The 17,373-nt window shown below is 41.0% G+C and overlaps 1 protein-coding gene across 1 annotated transcript in view; it reads right to left on the bottom strand.

Annotated features, from left to right (window-relative positions):
- Vwa8 (von Willebrand factor A domain containing 8) overlaps positions 1 to 17,373 on the bottom strand; it is a 309,886-nt gene that overhangs the window by 200,559 nt on the left and 91,954 nt on the right. The window contains exons 13-14 of the mRNA XM_051160869.1: positions 8,831 to 8,991; positions 6,857 to 6,970 (exon numbers count right to left, since the gene is read on the bottom strand). Of these exons, the coding sequence (XP_051016826.1) occupies positions 6,857 to 6,970; positions 8,831 to 8,991 (275 nt within the window). The remainder of the gene's footprint in view (positions 1 to 6,856; positions 6,971 to 8,830; positions 8,992 to 17,373) is intronic.

Here is a 17,373-nt window from a genome sequence, read left to right as displayed (position 1 = left end):
CTAGTCTCAACCTGGTCCTGACTGAACTATGAGAAACTGATTCCCTGCATCAACAGAAAAACAGAATGCACAATAACAAGTAACTACACACTCCACGGAGGCCACTGACCATAAAAATGTTAGGATTAATCTCAACAATCAGAATTTCCTTAAGGCTTGTGTTTGGGGAATCAAGCATATAAAATCTGGGACTGCCCTCAAACTTGTTGATTTCTTTCATGAACTAATTGTTTTAAAAGATGCTGCAGTTCCTAGGAAGGCCAGAGAGGATGTTCGCACTGTACCTGACTTGTAACACTGTAAGCATAAAGGGCCTGGAGAATGCACTCTCTTAAGAACTGTAGATGGCGTTATGATTCGTCAGTAATTAATAAAGACTCAGGGATTGTAAACTCTTTTCAACATTCAATAACAGCAAATAAAAACAGAGAATTAACTAAAATTAAAAACTGGTAGAGCATATCAAAATGTGAGCAGGTCACAAATCTGTATTGCTTCTCTGCACCAGCCACTAGCAGGAAGAGACACATTTTGTAGCCGGGAGTTGGTGCTCCCTCTTTCCAAAAGACAGGTTTTTCTCATTAAAGGAAGTAGTTCTATTTTAGTACTTATGTCCTACAAGAAACACAGGCGTGGTTGGTGTCTGATGTATGGGGCCACTACACTATTTTTAATCACTGTGACCACACACTCTCAGTCTCATAACATGAGAAAAATCTAACATTTCTAGACGTAGCTAGGCATATCCTGCCTGAAGGAAATGCAAAACCCAAATCTGAACACGACCAAGGTTATAACCTTGGGGAAGAATGAGAGAGGCAAATGTCAATATTTTGAAAGTGGGTTCATGCCATGAAGTTGAAAGGGTTGGGAGCCCACAGTCATCACTGTTAATTCTGGGGCCCTATGGTATCAGGGTATCATTTTATTAAGAACACCAAGGTATTCCAAATTAACACACTTATGTAATTTATTAGGGAAATATTGCTAGCCTAAACAGTCACCTTTTCCTTGGCTTTCTAAACTCTTATCTCAGCTTAAGATTATTCACTCATTCAAAAACATGTTCTGGGGCTGGAGAGACAGATCAGCAGGTAGGCTTACTACTCATGCAGAGGGCCGTGTTCTTTTCCTGGTACCTACATGATATTTTACAACCATCTAACTCCAGTTCCAGGGGATCTGATGGATTGTTCTGATCCCTGTGAACACACTCACATGGTACACATACACATACATGTAGACAACACACTCACACTCATAAATACAAAAAACATTTACTAAGTAGTCTACTATAACCCGTGGATTGTGATATTAGAAACAATTAAATGCAATGCAGAAGCCAGACTCCTGACAAGATTAAAGTCCCAGGATCTAAGTGCTTCCTGTGGGCCAACTCCATCCTTGCCCTTCACATGGAACACTGTTATCCTAACTGGAGACCTCTGTTATTGACACCAAAGAAATCTTTCCAAACACAAGTATGAAACTGTTCCCATCTGGAAGCAGAAGCAGGTACAGGCACCACATTTTTAGAACTAGGTCATAAGGCACAGATGCTCTTAGATCTACATTATGGTTAAGCCTTTCACATTTAACAAACCAGGGGGTTCACAACCACTCCTTAGGAGGCACTGCGCCCCACACTGGTAGACACTGTTCTTAGAAGCTCTGTTCCTACAAGCTAGGTATCTACTTGTGCAAGACTATAGCTATTTTATTGGCTGCAATGACCATCCCTCCAAGATCCTGCCTTTTAAGTAATAAAACCCTCCCTTGCCAGTTTTGTGATATTTTTCTCTTTAAAAATCTCCCAGAAGGAAATTAAGTCATAAATCAAAACCAAAAGTGAGTTTGTTTAAATGCTACAAAAATAAAGCTTTGTGGCCATCAGTCATCTAAGTTCGCGGTCAGATAATCTAGACCATGAATTTGTACTTTACATGCTAATGCCCCGAGTGAGTGGCATGGTGGAGATGGACACCAGGAAGGACCAACTCAGTCTAGACCATGAGTCACAGTTATTCACAAGTACAACTCAGGAAACCAGTGACTTTCCTCACTCACTACAGACTTCTGGCTTTCTACTCTGCTGTCCTTTGAGTCAGGCTGCTAGGCAATAAACACAGAGACACGCTGTTACTCAAGAAGCATGGCCCTGGAAGAAATACTGCCAACCGACTTAGCTGGACCTAGTTCATCCTGATTGTGACAGACAGAAACGAGTCACCATAGTAGATGGAGGAGAACCAGGAAGAGGTAGAGAGCCTTCCCATACTACCATGCTACTAGAGTGCGGCAGGGGCTGCACTGTGACTATGTCAACAAGAACAACAAGACTGCTCTCAATCAGAAGAAAACACTGTGGACCAAGGAGGGATACTGACAAGGAAAAGAATTAGAATTTCAACCTCTACATGCCTGTGCTGGTGACACTGTCCTAAACAGAAAGGCTTTGGCTGATTACACAGAAGGATGGCTAGTGGGTAGACAAGTCTAAAGGTTTGTGTTTACTAGAAGAGCAGGTCTCTCTGGGGGTCTGAGGGCCATCATCGCATCTATTAAGTTTACCTCATGTTAAGCAAACTTTACTTGCTTTTAGTTACTTGTTTCAGGCTCAAGCTTGACAGCACATATAGAAGGCTAAAGCTTGTCCCTGTAAATATTTACATTTGTACTTAGCGGGACCATAAGCCCAGTTCTGAGCACATTAAATAATTTGACCATTTACAAGGTGGCTGACCATTAACTTGCATATTTTTAACAGTTTATGACAAGTTAGTAGCTTTTGTTGTTGTTGTTGTTTTCCTCGAGACAGGGTTTCTCTGTGTAGCCCGGGCTGTCCTGGACTCACTTTGTAGACCAGGCTGGCCTTGAACTCACATCAATCTGCCTGCCTCTGCCTCCCTGAATGCTGGGATTACATGCATGCACCACCATGCCTGGCTGACAAGTTAGTAGCTTTTATCAGATTAGGACTTTACACTTTTATTCCTGTTAAATTTGAGTCTTAAATTTGAATTGAAGGGGGCTATAGAGGTGGCTTAGTGGTTAAGACCACTGGCTGCTCTTCCAGAGGACTGGTGTTCAATTCCTAGCATCCACATGGCAGCTTACAGCTGTCTGTAACTCCAGCTGCAGGGCTTCTGACCCCTTGACAGACATGCGTGTGGGCAAAACGCCAATGAACAAAAATAAAAATAAATTACTAAAAAGTTGAATTGAAGATTTTTAGCATCAAAATAAAACTTTAAACCATAAATATAGTCCTCAGGTGGGCTGGGAGCTTACGTTCCCGAGTCTTTCATGGTGGACCTTTACAAAGTGTCCAGCTTCTTGTGTGATTCAGTTTACGGGAATAAAGGTGGTGAAGACAAAGAGACTAGACACATCTTCAAGTCATTTCTTGCTAGCCTGAATAGACCTTTACAGCCTTAGGAATTTATAACTATAATATAACATTTGTTGTTAGTAAGTCCTGTATTTCATAAATAAGAATTAAATCCAAATTCCTTTGGACCTGACAGAAAGTATTTTAATGATTCATTTTACTTTATTTTTAGCTATGTACATGTGTGTTTATAAGTGTGGGTTTGTACACTTCAGTGCAGTGTCTTCCCTGGCCAGAGGAGGGGTGTCAGATCCCCTAGAACTGGAGTTACAGGTGGTTGTGAGCCAGTCAAACTTTACAGGGTCTCTGCAAGAGCAGTGAAAGCTCCTGACTGCTGAGCTGTCGGTCCAGACCCTCAACAGGTGGAAGGACTTTAGATCATTGTTAGTACATCCTGCTTTTAACAAGTTAACAACACAACAAATGCATGACAGAAAATAAAAGAGAAAAGAAAAAACTTAGAGGTTCAACCTATATCTAAATAATGTTAAAGATAGAAAGAGAGAGCACAGGAAACCAGGGAGATTAAGGTCTGAGGTGGCTCGAGAGCTACAACCTAAAATGAGTCCAGAATGGACCACATAAGACATATGAAACTGAAAGAACACGGAGTCATGAATTACGGTGTGCCCGAGCAGATGAAATTTCACCAAGAGAGAAGTGACTGGGGTAAGAAAGTGACATATACATAGAAAGGAGGGCCACTCCCCCCTCAGTGTTCTCACATCAGTATTGTACAGGTTTCCACCCTGGTGTTTCATCACACTGCCTTTACTTACAGTTCTATCTTTCATACAGAGGCAACTACCAGCATTAGGGAAGACAAGATGGGTGTATGAGAGAAATCTATTTAAATATAGTAAATAATTCTGCTGTAGTACCTACACTGTCCTGATGAAATTAAAGTTCAACAAAATTTCCAGCAACTGTAATAACGCCAAAGAACGAGGGGATGGAAATAAGAGTGCGCAATGAGAACGGAAGTGGACAAAGGCCGCACCCTCGTTTAATGTGTGAGACCGAGAGGTAATTCTTAGCACCGGCAAGTGAGGGAACACCTATGAAGCATGCTGCCTAGTGACATGAGGAAACAGCAGAAGGACCTGCTAGGTACTAAAGTGAAAGCCTCTAGGAATGGAAAGGGGGACATGAGAGGCAGTCAGAGAGTTTATTACAGGGGAGTGGTATTTTTCATAAAATACTTTGACATTTCTAACTGGCTCAAGTCTCATGTATGTTTGACCTTAGGAAACAGTGAAACTTTTTTTAAGTCTGTGAGGGGAAGTAAGTATTGACATGACCTCTCTCTCTCAGCATGACGTTGGGAGCTGGAAATGAGTGAGGCATGCACTTTTGAGAGGACACACACTGATGAAGTTACGGTGGAACCTTCGAGAAGGAAGAACTAATGACCACTGTGAGACAAACCCTCAACATGAAGGTGAAGGTCACTCTGTTCCTAAGTGATCTTATTTGCAAGATTTTGTATGAATTAGAGACCACTAGGTACTTTCCACACACACAAAAAAAGTTGTCATTTCCTGGATACTTGGCAGAAATACAGGGCTCCCAATGTCCTAAGAAAAATTCAGGCAAGCCTGGAGCTGTTGCTCAATTGCTTTGGTTCATCTGAGAATCTGTATTCTTCCCTGACCATGATTCATATGCAAACAACATAAAAACTCTGAGTTCTACTCATACATGGATGGAATGAGAGGGATCTCCCTGGCTTACTGGACCAAACGCACTTCCAAGCTGCAGCACTGTGACAGGCACACCTCAAAAGGCACTGCCAAGTCCGCTGCTTTCTTGAATAAGCTAGGTAACAAGGAGTTAACATTTTCCTTCCCAGGGCAAAAATAAATGGTGCACTCAGTAAGTCATATAACTTCACTGGTTTTGGAGGCGTCTCTTGTTTTTAGTATGGGAAAGGTAAAGGTTTGCCTGCACCAGGCCAGATTAAGGGAGGAAGTCATGATCATCACTGCAGCCATTTCTCCCTGCCCCCTTGTACCATTCTCTAAATACGTGAAGACCAACCAGAAGGTACTGACATGGGGGTGACATCAGAGAGGCCTAGTCTAAAGAGAAGAGTGACATGCAGGTGAAAACAGTTTTCTTCAACTGTGAAGCCCTAAGCACAACACAATCATCCTTCATTCACATCTCCCAGGTGTTACGATTTTTCTCAGCTTACATTCCTGCTCACACTGGCTACTGCCCTCTCACTGACACATTCACACACTTGTCTATCCCTTCTATCTCAATAAACAATGCCTGCAAACACAAGGTTTCCTGTCATAATCATAGTATCACTATGCTAGTTAAGAAAATTAGTATCAATTCAATAGTAGGGAATATGTATACCGTGCATATTTAATCTTTTCTGGGAGGCTTGTGCCTGTGTTGTGTAGTGCATGTGTATGCTTGCTCATACAAGTGCATTATGTGAGAGCAGAGGTAGCCAACTTTCCTCAACTGATTCCATCCCTGTATTATTTTGTTATATTTTTTGAGACAAGGTCTCACTATGTTGGCCTGACTGCCTGGAACTCACAATAAAGAATAAGACTGGCCTCCAGCACAGACAGCTCATCTCTATCTGCCTCCCTAGCACGTCTGCACATGGCTTCTACCTTTACGATTGAGTCAGGGTCCCTAACTGAACCTGAAACTTACCTACTGGCTCTGCCCGTCAGCCAGGCAGGCAGCAGAGATCTGCCTGTCTCGGTTCTCAAACTTCTACTTTATGCTGGGGTTACAGTCACTACGCACACTACCTGGATTTGTATGTGGCTTTGGGGGATCCAAACTTAGTTCCTCAAGCCTGCGTACCTTGAGGTAGTTTACCAACGGAACCACTTCCTCAGCCCTAGACTTTTCTATTTGTCTTGTGTAGATGTTTTCACTGTGTTTCTTGCTCCAGAGTCAAGTCAAATCCCACCCATTGCACTTCACTGTTTTCTCTAGGAAATGAACTGTAAGGAAGCCAGAGGGGTCAGTGCCGCCTCAGGGGAGGCCCGCAGTCATGCTCATGACTTCCTAGGAAGGCTGGATTACCGTCTTAAAAATGCAGTTGAGTCGGTTATTTGAACGAAGGCTAAGAATATAGAGTACAGCCTGGACAAAACCTCAGGTTTAGGAAATGCCAGGCTATTCCATGCCCAGGACACCAAACTAAGCCATTCAGTTACTGTTTTGCTTCACTCTAGTTAAGCTAAAAATAAGGAACGTTACATTACTTTCACCTTAGCAGTGACCAGACGGCTCCAAGGGTAAAGGCGCTTGCTGCCAAGCCTGAGAATATGAGTTCCATCCCAAGACCCAAGTGGAGGAAGAAGAGAGTTGCCTTCCTCAAGTTGTCCTCTGATTTCTACAGGTGAGCTGTGCTATGTGCACCTACACATTCCTGCACACACACTAAATACATGGTAAGAGAAAACCTGATAATATACCACAAATTACCTGTCTTGTAGTTGCTCATCGGTTAGTTGTAGCCCCTCCTTCAAGCACTGGTACCTGTCTTCCCTCAGCAGCCGAGACCCATCATATAGGCTGATCTCCCGGTCATGGATGAGTCTGACGGGAAAGGGTGAGGGAAACAAATTAATCAGTGACATTATGAGAGGCAGAATCACTTAATCAATACTCAACCACGCCCATCATTGCTGGTGGCTGGGCCTAACAGGTTTTTTAGGTGTTCTTTTCACAACTGTAACTTGATCAGTGCCATTATGTGTTATCCTTGGCACACATGCTGGACTCTGTCTGCAGAGGACTGGTCCCAAATCCCAGAGATGCGTGTGAAGGAGAAGAGGCATGAAGAAGGGAAGGAGAAGGTGGGAGACACAAAGAAACAGTTGGATGAGTGTCTCAGGTTAGCTATGGGCATCCACTCATGACTCTGGAATCTGGCGTAACTTTTCAAGGGAAAGCATTATCAAAATATTTCTACGGTTGTAATTTAAGGATTTAAAATATCAAGAGCCTTTGAAATGAAATAACTCCATTGCTATTCCACAGGGCAGCCCTGAAGTAACCTAGCATCCCACACTACATAAGACACTGCCGTTAGGTACTGCAGAGGGCAAACAGTGAAGACTACTGCAGAAGCTATGGGCATAGGCAGTGCAGGCTGACGAGCCTGGGTTCAATCCCAACTTTGCGCTTACTTGCTGAGTAGCCAGAGAAGGAAGAACCATTCGATCTCTCCAAACTTTATTATGAGAGTAAGGCAAAACTAGTTTAAACAACAATGCCAGCCTTCCAGAGTTGGTGTGAAAGCTGAACAATTAATAGAAAATAGATGCTTAATGTCTTGGTCTCAGTCTTGACTGTAAAGATAGGATCTCTAGGCAGCATTTAAAAATGCCCATCTTCAAATCTCTGGCCTGGATCAATGACTTCAGAAGTGGTGGGATGGAGGCCAGGCATTGGGCTTTTAAAGCTCCATCTGCCAGGTGGCCCGAGGCTGAAGGCTGGAGACCCTGGGCTAGCATAGCGCAGCCACACTGCTGCTGCTGCTCTTTTGTCCTTGGTCAGACAGCTGAGAGACAGCCAACAAGAGAGGCTTTGCTTATTTTGTATCCACATTTATCTGTTTGGCAGAGAAAATTAAATTGTAAGTCTATGAAATGTGGTAAATCACTAAAACTTTGTGCTTACTATTTTTAAACCCACACAAACTGAATCAAGATTAATACAACACATTTGGAATCTTTCATTACACTCGGTATCTGCATCTTGTCAGCGATAAAAAGCGTGGTTAGCTGGTTCAAGAAATGGCTTATTTCATTTATTTGACATTTCCCAGTAAGTCAGATTTTAAAAGTCGTGCAGCGGAGAAGGAATGAAAAGCATCAATAACCCCTTAAATGACACAGGCTATGAGTATTTTCCACAGAAATTATAATAGAGAATTTTCCAACATTAAATTCTACAATTCTTGAGTTTTTGAACCATGTAGATAACTTTTTCTCACCTAAAATAAGAAAGTAATGGTGACAGAAGTGCTCATATCTGTGCCAACTGAGTGAAATAAGCAAATGAATATATATTTTACATTAAACCTCTCTTTTCTCTTAAAAAAAAAAAAAAAAAAAAAGATTCCAACACACTTACCCCCAGTGTAGGTCTGGGATGGTTTCTAAGCATAAGCAGTATAGTTAAGACACAACTGCAGATGCCCCGGCCGCATGGCTTGTTGCACATATTAATCCATGTATGTAAGCCTTTTGAACCACTACTAACAGGCTTTCATCTTTCAGCTCTTACACAGCAAATTTTGCCACAGAAATGGGATTTGGGGCTTTACAGTCAAGTGTTCATAACAACAAATGTTAGTGATATTTTATTCAACTTGAATATAGAATTGTAAATTCCTCAGGATCTGCATAACCCAGGGCTTAGGTTGCCATGGAGACAATATGTGACACAAACCTTTGCAATACAGCCAGTGTGCCAGCATTGACCCGGTGGATGCCATCCAATAGGACCAGCTTGCCTTCCCGAGCAGCACTTACAAGGGGTGAGGATCGCCAGGCAGTGTCACCATTGGGGAGCGTGTACCGCTGCTGTAGCAGGTCCCGTGCTGTCATGTCCTAAAAATCAGTCACCATACACCCAGCAAAGGAAATGTAAAGTTAACGTTAAAGACTTTATTTAGCCTTATAGACACTTTCCACTGCATATAGCATTTCTCTTTGCACAGCACATTTCAAATAACAAACAAAAAGTCTTCTCAAATCCAAAAGGAAATATCACCAGAAAGCTTCAGATATTTCCCCTACTACATATTCACATGATCTTTCAAAAGGATGGTGGCAGTAATGGACTCAAACTCAATCACTGGACTCCTGAAGGGATCCCAATGTGAGGATTCGCTTTCACACTGAGAAGTCATACAAATGCAACATTAAGAGAGGACTAGTTTACCCAGAACATGTAAATCCTTTTGAAAAGCCCTCTGAGGGCCATTCCATTGACTCCTTGGGTTGAGAGGTCTCTGAAGGAGACCAGGTGAGGTGCTGGAAATGAGAAACAATAGGACAGCACTTAAAAAGCAAATTAGGGACCATGCCTCATACCAGCACTAACCAATGCAGCAAAGTCAAGCAAGCTGCTGAGCGCCGCACTGTATAAACTACAGTAAGACAGACAGTGTGATGCCTTAATAGGAACAGAGTGTCCTTACAGGGTTAGTGCTGAGAAGGATGTCTTAGCAGTTTCAGATGCATGTAGTGCCACTCTATCAAACAAAAATTAAACCTTTACTGTCACTTTTACTCAGAATGTTATACTCTTCTGTAAGTTCTGTTGAAAACACTCCAAGTTTAAAGCACATAACGAATATTTACAACATTTTCACTAGAACCAAGATAAGGATATGAATCTTATTTCTTTCAGTGTTCTCACTATCAAAAGGGTACTGACTTCAACATTTCATGAGCTGGTCACGAGACATAGAGAAATCAAGCTGGAACTGGGCTGGAAGCTTCATCCCTGAAACTAGCGCCCACAGCGCTAGAAGGCGCGGAGCAGGCTAGCAGAAGACAACTGTCGTCGGCAGCCTTACTCAGCTGTAGATCCTGGATGCTACACTGTTTACTACCCAGCAAGATGTGGCCAGTGGTGCAGTACTGGCAAGTCTGTTATGGGGGCAACCAACTGCATCTGCATCACCACCATCACTACCATCACCACCATCATCAAATTAGGGACCTGTTATACAAAAGGGAATTCACAACTGGTACTGTGAACCCTGGGGAGGTTAAAGGTCCTAGGAGGGAAATGACTTCTGTTGTTTTGTTTAATGGAAGACATGATATAGCCATCAAACTGCCTCCTAAATATGCTTATACCCAGAGCAGTGAATCTGAGAGCCTTGGTCACAAAAGCTTCTTTCTACAATGGTCAATGGTGACTGCAGACTCATAACTGGTTGAAGTATTGGCAATAAGTGACTATTGACTGCTCAGTCATAAATAGAACTCCTTTAGGCTCAGGGAATACTGCAGATGGAGGAATAGAAAAAGTGTTAAGAGGGGTGGGAAGAAAGAGGTACGGAATGCTAACTTCCATGTCTGGCACTGCTGTGATTACCTGTACAAGATTAGGCCCACCAACATCCTGTCACAGGGGAGTGAGTCTCACGGGACTCCACCTTTCCCTGAAGATATATATACTGGCTAAGAGAAGCAGAGACACTTTCTTTAGTGGCATAGCCACTGTTAAGATGTCCACGCTCCTGTGAAAAACTATGCTGAAATTCTTTTGGGTCATTTCCCTCATCCCCAAAAATGAGAGAAAAAAGTAAAAGTGTGGTTTGTTAGTAACATGAAAGCAAGCAGCATAAGTCAGAAGGGGACAAGAGAGGATAACAAGGTCAATGTGACCAAAAAAGTTATATACATACATGAAAATGTCATGGCAAAATGTGCTGTTACGTGTGATGTTAAAATAAAAATAGATAAATAAAACTGTCACTAAAAAGGTAATGACTTTAAAAACATAAGTTGTATTAGGTTAAATTGTGAGGGTTTTTTTAGGATTTAAATATTATGAGTGCCTTGCCTGCTTGTACGCATGTGCAGCACATGCATGCTGGTGTCTCCACAGGCCAGAAAACAGACTCCCTTGAACGGGATCAGATGCAAGCTCTCAGCTACTGCTCCAGCACTATCCCTGTGGCCACTCTCCCCACCACGATGATCATGGCTCATCCTCTCAAAATATAAGGAGGTCCCTAATTAAATGCTTTCTTTTATAAGTTGCCTTGGTCACAGTGTTTTGTCACTGCAATATAAAAATAACTATGCCACACTTTAATAGGGTATTTTTTCTTTCCTTTTCTTTCTTTCTTTTTTTTTTTTTTTTTTAACAAGATAAAATGTAATAAACTAAAACAAAAACCATCACAGGGAGGCTGGTGAAGGCAACTCAATACAAAGAAGAGAGTCCCGAGTACAGGCACAAGAATGAGACACTTGTTCACACACTCAGCAGTCTCATAAAAATACTAATCTGAAAGTTCTAATACATATGCAGGAGACTTGGTGCAGACTCTCGTCAGCCCTGCGCTTGCTGTGTCAGTCTGTCTCTGTGAGCTCATATAAGACTTGCCCACTGATTCAGAGAGTCTTGCTCTGCTGGTGTCCTCCATGCCCTCTATCTCTTACACTCTTCCCGCCTCCTTTTCCAAGGGGATCTTTGCTCTCTGAGGGTGTAAGAGTGCTTTTTAATTCAACTATAAGTTTAAATTTTTATACAAGCTGTGTGAGCAGTATCACTTCATCCTGTCAATGGCAGCTACCACAGGGAAGACTAAATGTGTCCTTACTGTCAGTGATACAGTGCATGGTGGGATAGAGGACTCTCCCCTCAGGGCTGCTAAGTTGTTCTTGTGTGGGAAAAGTTAGACATAAGCCACAAGTGGATCAGTAGATTATTTTCATATTCAAATTATTTTAAAAATCAAACATGAGTGTATATATACATATAAAAAATATATATTAATAAGACATTTTAAAATTTAATATTAGAACAAGCTAACTTAAAATTCTCAACATTAATTACTCCAGACAAAATACTCACTACAGAGTCACCATATCACATACTGTCCCAAAGATGTAAAATAAACACATGCCTTAGCACAGTGATTCAAAACTAGGCTGTATTTCAGAAATAGTTGGGAGAAATTCTGAAAAGGCACATAAGCTTCAGCCCAATCTCCCTGAAGAGTCAGACTGAGCAGATCTAACCTCCCTGTTTTTATTAACATTATATTTATAGCTCTGTTACGTCTCCTTGGTAGCACAATCTTTTATTTAAAAAAAAAAAAAAAAAAACAAAGTTAATGTGAACCTGTGCTTCATTTACTTACACCCCTCCTTATGCTAATTGTACTTATGAGGTTGGACAAGGACATACAAAATGCTCAACAAATAGTATAAATTAAAAGGTGGGGAAATACATGAGTAAGCTTTGCCTCCTTTTAGCGCTCCTTACATCTACTGGCTGGGGGTGGGGGGTAGAATGCTTGCTTCAAATACAGGAAGCTCACATGTATGACCCAGCACTGCCTGGACTGTAGCATCCTGCCTTGAAAATGGAAAACTAAACATACAAGCAACAAAAATCTCCTTCTCCTGGATTCAGAGAGGTGGTGGCTGAAAGGAAGCAGGCTGATGTCATGTTTGCAAAAGAATGAATAGATGACGACTCTGAAAATCAAAGGTCCACACTGAGAACTGGTAATACACTGGCCCAACTCAGCTCTAATCTTGTTTTTGTCACAGAAAATGAGACAAGGAATGTCATGCCTCTAGCATAAGAAGCTCAGAGTCCCGAGAATTTGAAGCTAGCTAGCACTGCTAATAATGTTTTTGTTGGGGTTTTATTGTTTGTTTTGTCAGTATAGATGATTCTTCATTCTCATTCAGAATATCCTGAATCACAGCTCTGTGCATGACAGTAAAACATTCCATACAGTAAGTTTTACCGCACTTTACTGTCAAGTTACTTCACACACTGTTTACAATGCTCCTCACTGATGAGACAGGGGCCAGCACAATGGACGCTCCATTTCCAACCTGGCAGGCTGAGTCCCTCATAGTGATGGAACAAAATGGAATCACTATTTGTTGGTACACAACAAAACCAAGTTGTAGCAGGTCAATATTGCACAGTGCTGTTATGGCAACCACATCTACGCACAGAAATAACCTTCCTTAATTTAGTCTTCAAAACAGAGAATGAATGGCATTTTACAGACTAGCTCAGTTCATTTCATCGCCTCAACTTTCTACATATCTTCATGAGTCATTCACTTCTAGCTTACTGTTCATTAATTTAAAAAAAGAGTCCATAGAGAAAAAAAATTCCCTTTAATATGTACTGCTGACCCACAGACAAAATTCCCCACACTGAAAGACAAAAGTCCAGCCATTCAAGGAAATAGTTGGCCCAGTTTCCCCGTAACACTTAATATCAGAAGTTACATTGAACCGTGTGTTATTTCCAGTTGCATGAAAATTCACGGGCAGCAAACTAAACATCCATTGAACTGGACCTGAGCAAGTGCAATCAACAGCAAAACCTGAATGGTTAGAGATAAGTAATTTCAGGTAATACATTCATCTACAAACCATACAATTTTCAAGTATTTTTTTAAAATACCTTATTTTTTTAAAAAGATTTATTCATCTATGTATTTATGTATATGAGCATTTTGTCTGCATATATATCTATATACCAGAAGAGGGCATGAAATCCCATAATAGATGGTTGGAAGCCACCATGTGGGTGTAGGGAATCAAACACAGGTCCTCTTCAAGAATAGCAAGTGCTCTTAACTGCTGCGCCATCTCTCCAGCCCATCACGTGTTCTTATGTATAGGCTATTTGGCTTTTAATTCCCTATAATTGTTTTAATACTTTTATTTAACATATTCATATGTAAGATCGGGGATTTATATGTACATACGTGTATATATTTTTTACTCTTCCTACCTATAAGCATGTCAACAAATTGAAAAGTGAAGATTTCGTAAACCCACTTTTTATAGGCATCCTGGAAGCACATTAATAAAATAAGAAGAACAATGAATTCCTCCATTTTTGTATATATTTTTCTTGTCCCTGAAACCTTTGAACTTTTGGGAATAAAAATAGCACTAATCATATCATAGACCCCAAGCATTTCCTCTTCTGCGTTCCCCAAAAGCTCTAGCTCATTAGAAAGCTTCCACTGTCCAACTTCAGCACAGCTCCTTCATTCAGATGTCATGAACATGCCAACACCATCTCCTCAGGTCTGGCACCCTAAAAGCTATGCTTTTTTGAAGCAGAGAAAGCCTGTTCTCTGCTTCAAATGCATCTTAACAAGAAGCGTAACTACATTACATGTATCTGAAAATATAGATTTGAACTTTAAAGCAACAATATGCTTTGGATGTTTTCAGGATATTTGCATAGTCTGCGCTAATTTTTCCAGCATGTTCTCAAGAGATCCAGAGATAAGTCATTAGATCACTATGATAACCATGGCTGTTTACAGAGCAGCCAGAGTTAGGTAACAAGTAATTTCACGTTATAATATCATCATAAAGAAAACTAAGAGTGTTATCTCACTTTAAATATAAATATAAATACTGACACCAGAACTACAACTTTACACTATAATGTATATGTAATTTTTTTAGTAAACAACTAAAATGACTTTGGCAAAAGTAGGGTACCAAAGCATATACCGAATAGGACCTCAATCCAGTTTAAGGCAATGCCTTTGTGGAATGGGGCAGCAGGGTCTCACTGTGCAGCTGACGAGGAACCTGACTATGTAGAGCAGGCTGGCCTTGAACTCAGGTCACAGATCCACCTGCCTCTGCCTCCCAAGTGCTGGCATTAAATGTGTGCACCAACACACCTGGTCCCAAAACAATACATATCTTTACTACATATATGAACTCAGAAACTGCCAGAAAGCATTCTAATTGACTTCCAAATATTTGTCTAACATGCTAAAGATTAAATGCAAGTAAGTTTAAAAAAATAGTCATAGGACCATGAAACTAAGAAAGGAACAAAATGTATATTGTAAGAACAATTCAGTTTGAATGTAAACTGCAGTTCCCAATATAAACACTGTCGTACGTGTGTGGCGATACATTGACACATGCTTAGGATTGCAAAACCAGGTGGTAGAGGCAAAAGAATCTAGAGTTTACGACGAGCCTGGGCTACGTAAGAGAACCTTATGGAGAAAAATGAAAGAAAAAGGCGTATTACACAAAGGCAGCAACAGATTTCAGCAGAAGAGATTCTACAGTAAGAGCTAGTCTCCTTGAATCAACCTACAGGTAGATTTCAGAGCAAAGAGCCACCATCTACACATGTCCTAGGCTCACTTCACAAGCAAATTGCCCAGTTTCTTTAAAAACCGCCAAGTAGAGCTGGGTGGTGGTGGTGCACACTTTTAATCCCAGCACTCAGGAGGCAGAGGCAGGCAGATCACTGTGAGTTCGAGGCCAGCCTGGTCTACAAAGCAAGTCTAGGACAGCTAAGGCTACATAAGAGAGACCCTGTCTCGAAACAAACAAACAAATAAAACAAAACAAAAAAAAAACTACCAAGTAGTGTCCATGATGTTAATTATTTCATTTTAAAAAATGGCCTTGATTATATCTGCTTACCACAGCTGCTACAAAGTATCTTTAAGGATACACACGGGAATAAAACCATCCTAGTTAGGGGCTAGAGAGACAGCTCAGTGGCTACTAATACTGTCCGCCCTTCCAGGGAATGCAGGCTCAGTTCTCAGTGATCACAAGGTAGCTCAAAACCACCTGTAACTCCAGTTCTGGAGAATCCGATGTTGCGTCTGCCTCCATGGGCAACAGGCAAGCACATGGTATAATCACATATACGAAAGCAAATGCTCATACACATAAAATAAAAACACATAAATCTTTTTTAAATGTTTTAGTTAAAGTAGGACTATCTTTAGGTGGGTACAATTCTTTACTCACTGAAAATATTAACTGTGGGCACTTGCTATTTCTTACTTTGGTATTTTGGTAAGTAAATGCTACCAACTATTTTGGCTTTGAAAGAAACTAGCTAGAGTTCTGTAGGCTAAGTCTAGCTAATATGCAGATATAGATAAATACACAGCTATATAGATATATAAACATACATAGAAGTAGATATAGATGATGTATAGATAGATTTAGATACAGATATATAGACAGATAAAGATATATCGATACAGATAAACATAGACGATATAGCTAGATACAGATATAGAGGTCTATACAGATATCCTATCAGTCATATAAACACTAAGGAACTCTGGGATCTCAGTGAAGAAAGGCATACATCAAGACCTCTTAACTTTACAATAGTGATCGATCATGTCCACAACCATAGAAGACAGGATTGTGCAAACACGGCATAGCAATAACAAAGCCTTGTTTACCAAACCTAAGCAGGGCCAGTGAACTCAAAAAGGGTGTGCCAAGAGTAGTTGTCCATCTATTATGAATTTCTGGTAAACTTCCCCATGCTCCTCCCTCAAGCATGACGAGATGTTGGCATCACAAGTCTGCCGTGACTGTTTCAGCTACTCACGCTTCTGGGGACAGTTCACTCAGTTTTGAAACATATACCTCTATTCGTTGAAACTACTAGGACCTGTTTGTAGATGACCTGCTCCACTTACAAATTCACTTTATGAACACAAACAAACTTCCTGGGGTGTGATATGGCTCTCTGAGCAAAAGTACCTGCTGCACAAAGCTGACAGGGGAAGCTTAAACCTAGAACTTACTGTACAAAAAGAAAATTGACTCCATCTTATTGTCCTTTTACGCACACACGCACACATGCACACACACACACGCACAGTAATTATAAATTAAAATTCTTCTTGTTACAGCTAACCAAGTCTGCTATCTTATTAATGATGGATTCAACTAAACACACACACACACACACACACACACACACACACACACACACACACACACAAACCTCAAAATAATAGACAGCCAAGGTCAGAGTGGGTGAAAACAATTTAACAAGTTAAATGGAAATGTGCAATTAAATTGTCTCCTGCTATCCTTTCTACACAGGCTATAAAGCCTTTCTTGACGCCTTTGCAGCTGGCATTCTGTGAGTAAGGCATGTTCTACAAAGCAAGGAAGGTGGCAGCCAGCAGAGAGACAGCTGCTCTCCCAAGGGGAGCTGTCATCGAAACTTTTCTGGATCTGTCATTCTAGACTGGGTTAACTGTCTTTCCCTAAACTGTAACCTACTTCACACCCTGTAATAAATCTCTCCTGGTATTAGCCTAAATGACTACAGCTGTACACAGAGAAAACCACAAAATAAGGATGGCATTAAAGAGAAAGACCAATTACCAAAGAACCAGACTTTGCCCCAACTACCAGCTCTACAGACAGACAGGTAGGAAAGTACCAGCA

Source organism: Acomys russatus, chromosome 18 (assembly GCF_903995435.1).
Source record: "Acomys russatus chromosome 18, mAcoRus1.1, whole genome shotgun sequence".
NCBI lineage: Eukaryota > Metazoa > Chordata > Mammalia > Rodentia > Muridae > Acomys > Acomys russatus.
The sequence above is the reverse complement of the archived record's forward strand: the minus strand, read 5'-3'. Positions and strand labels throughout refer to the sequence as shown.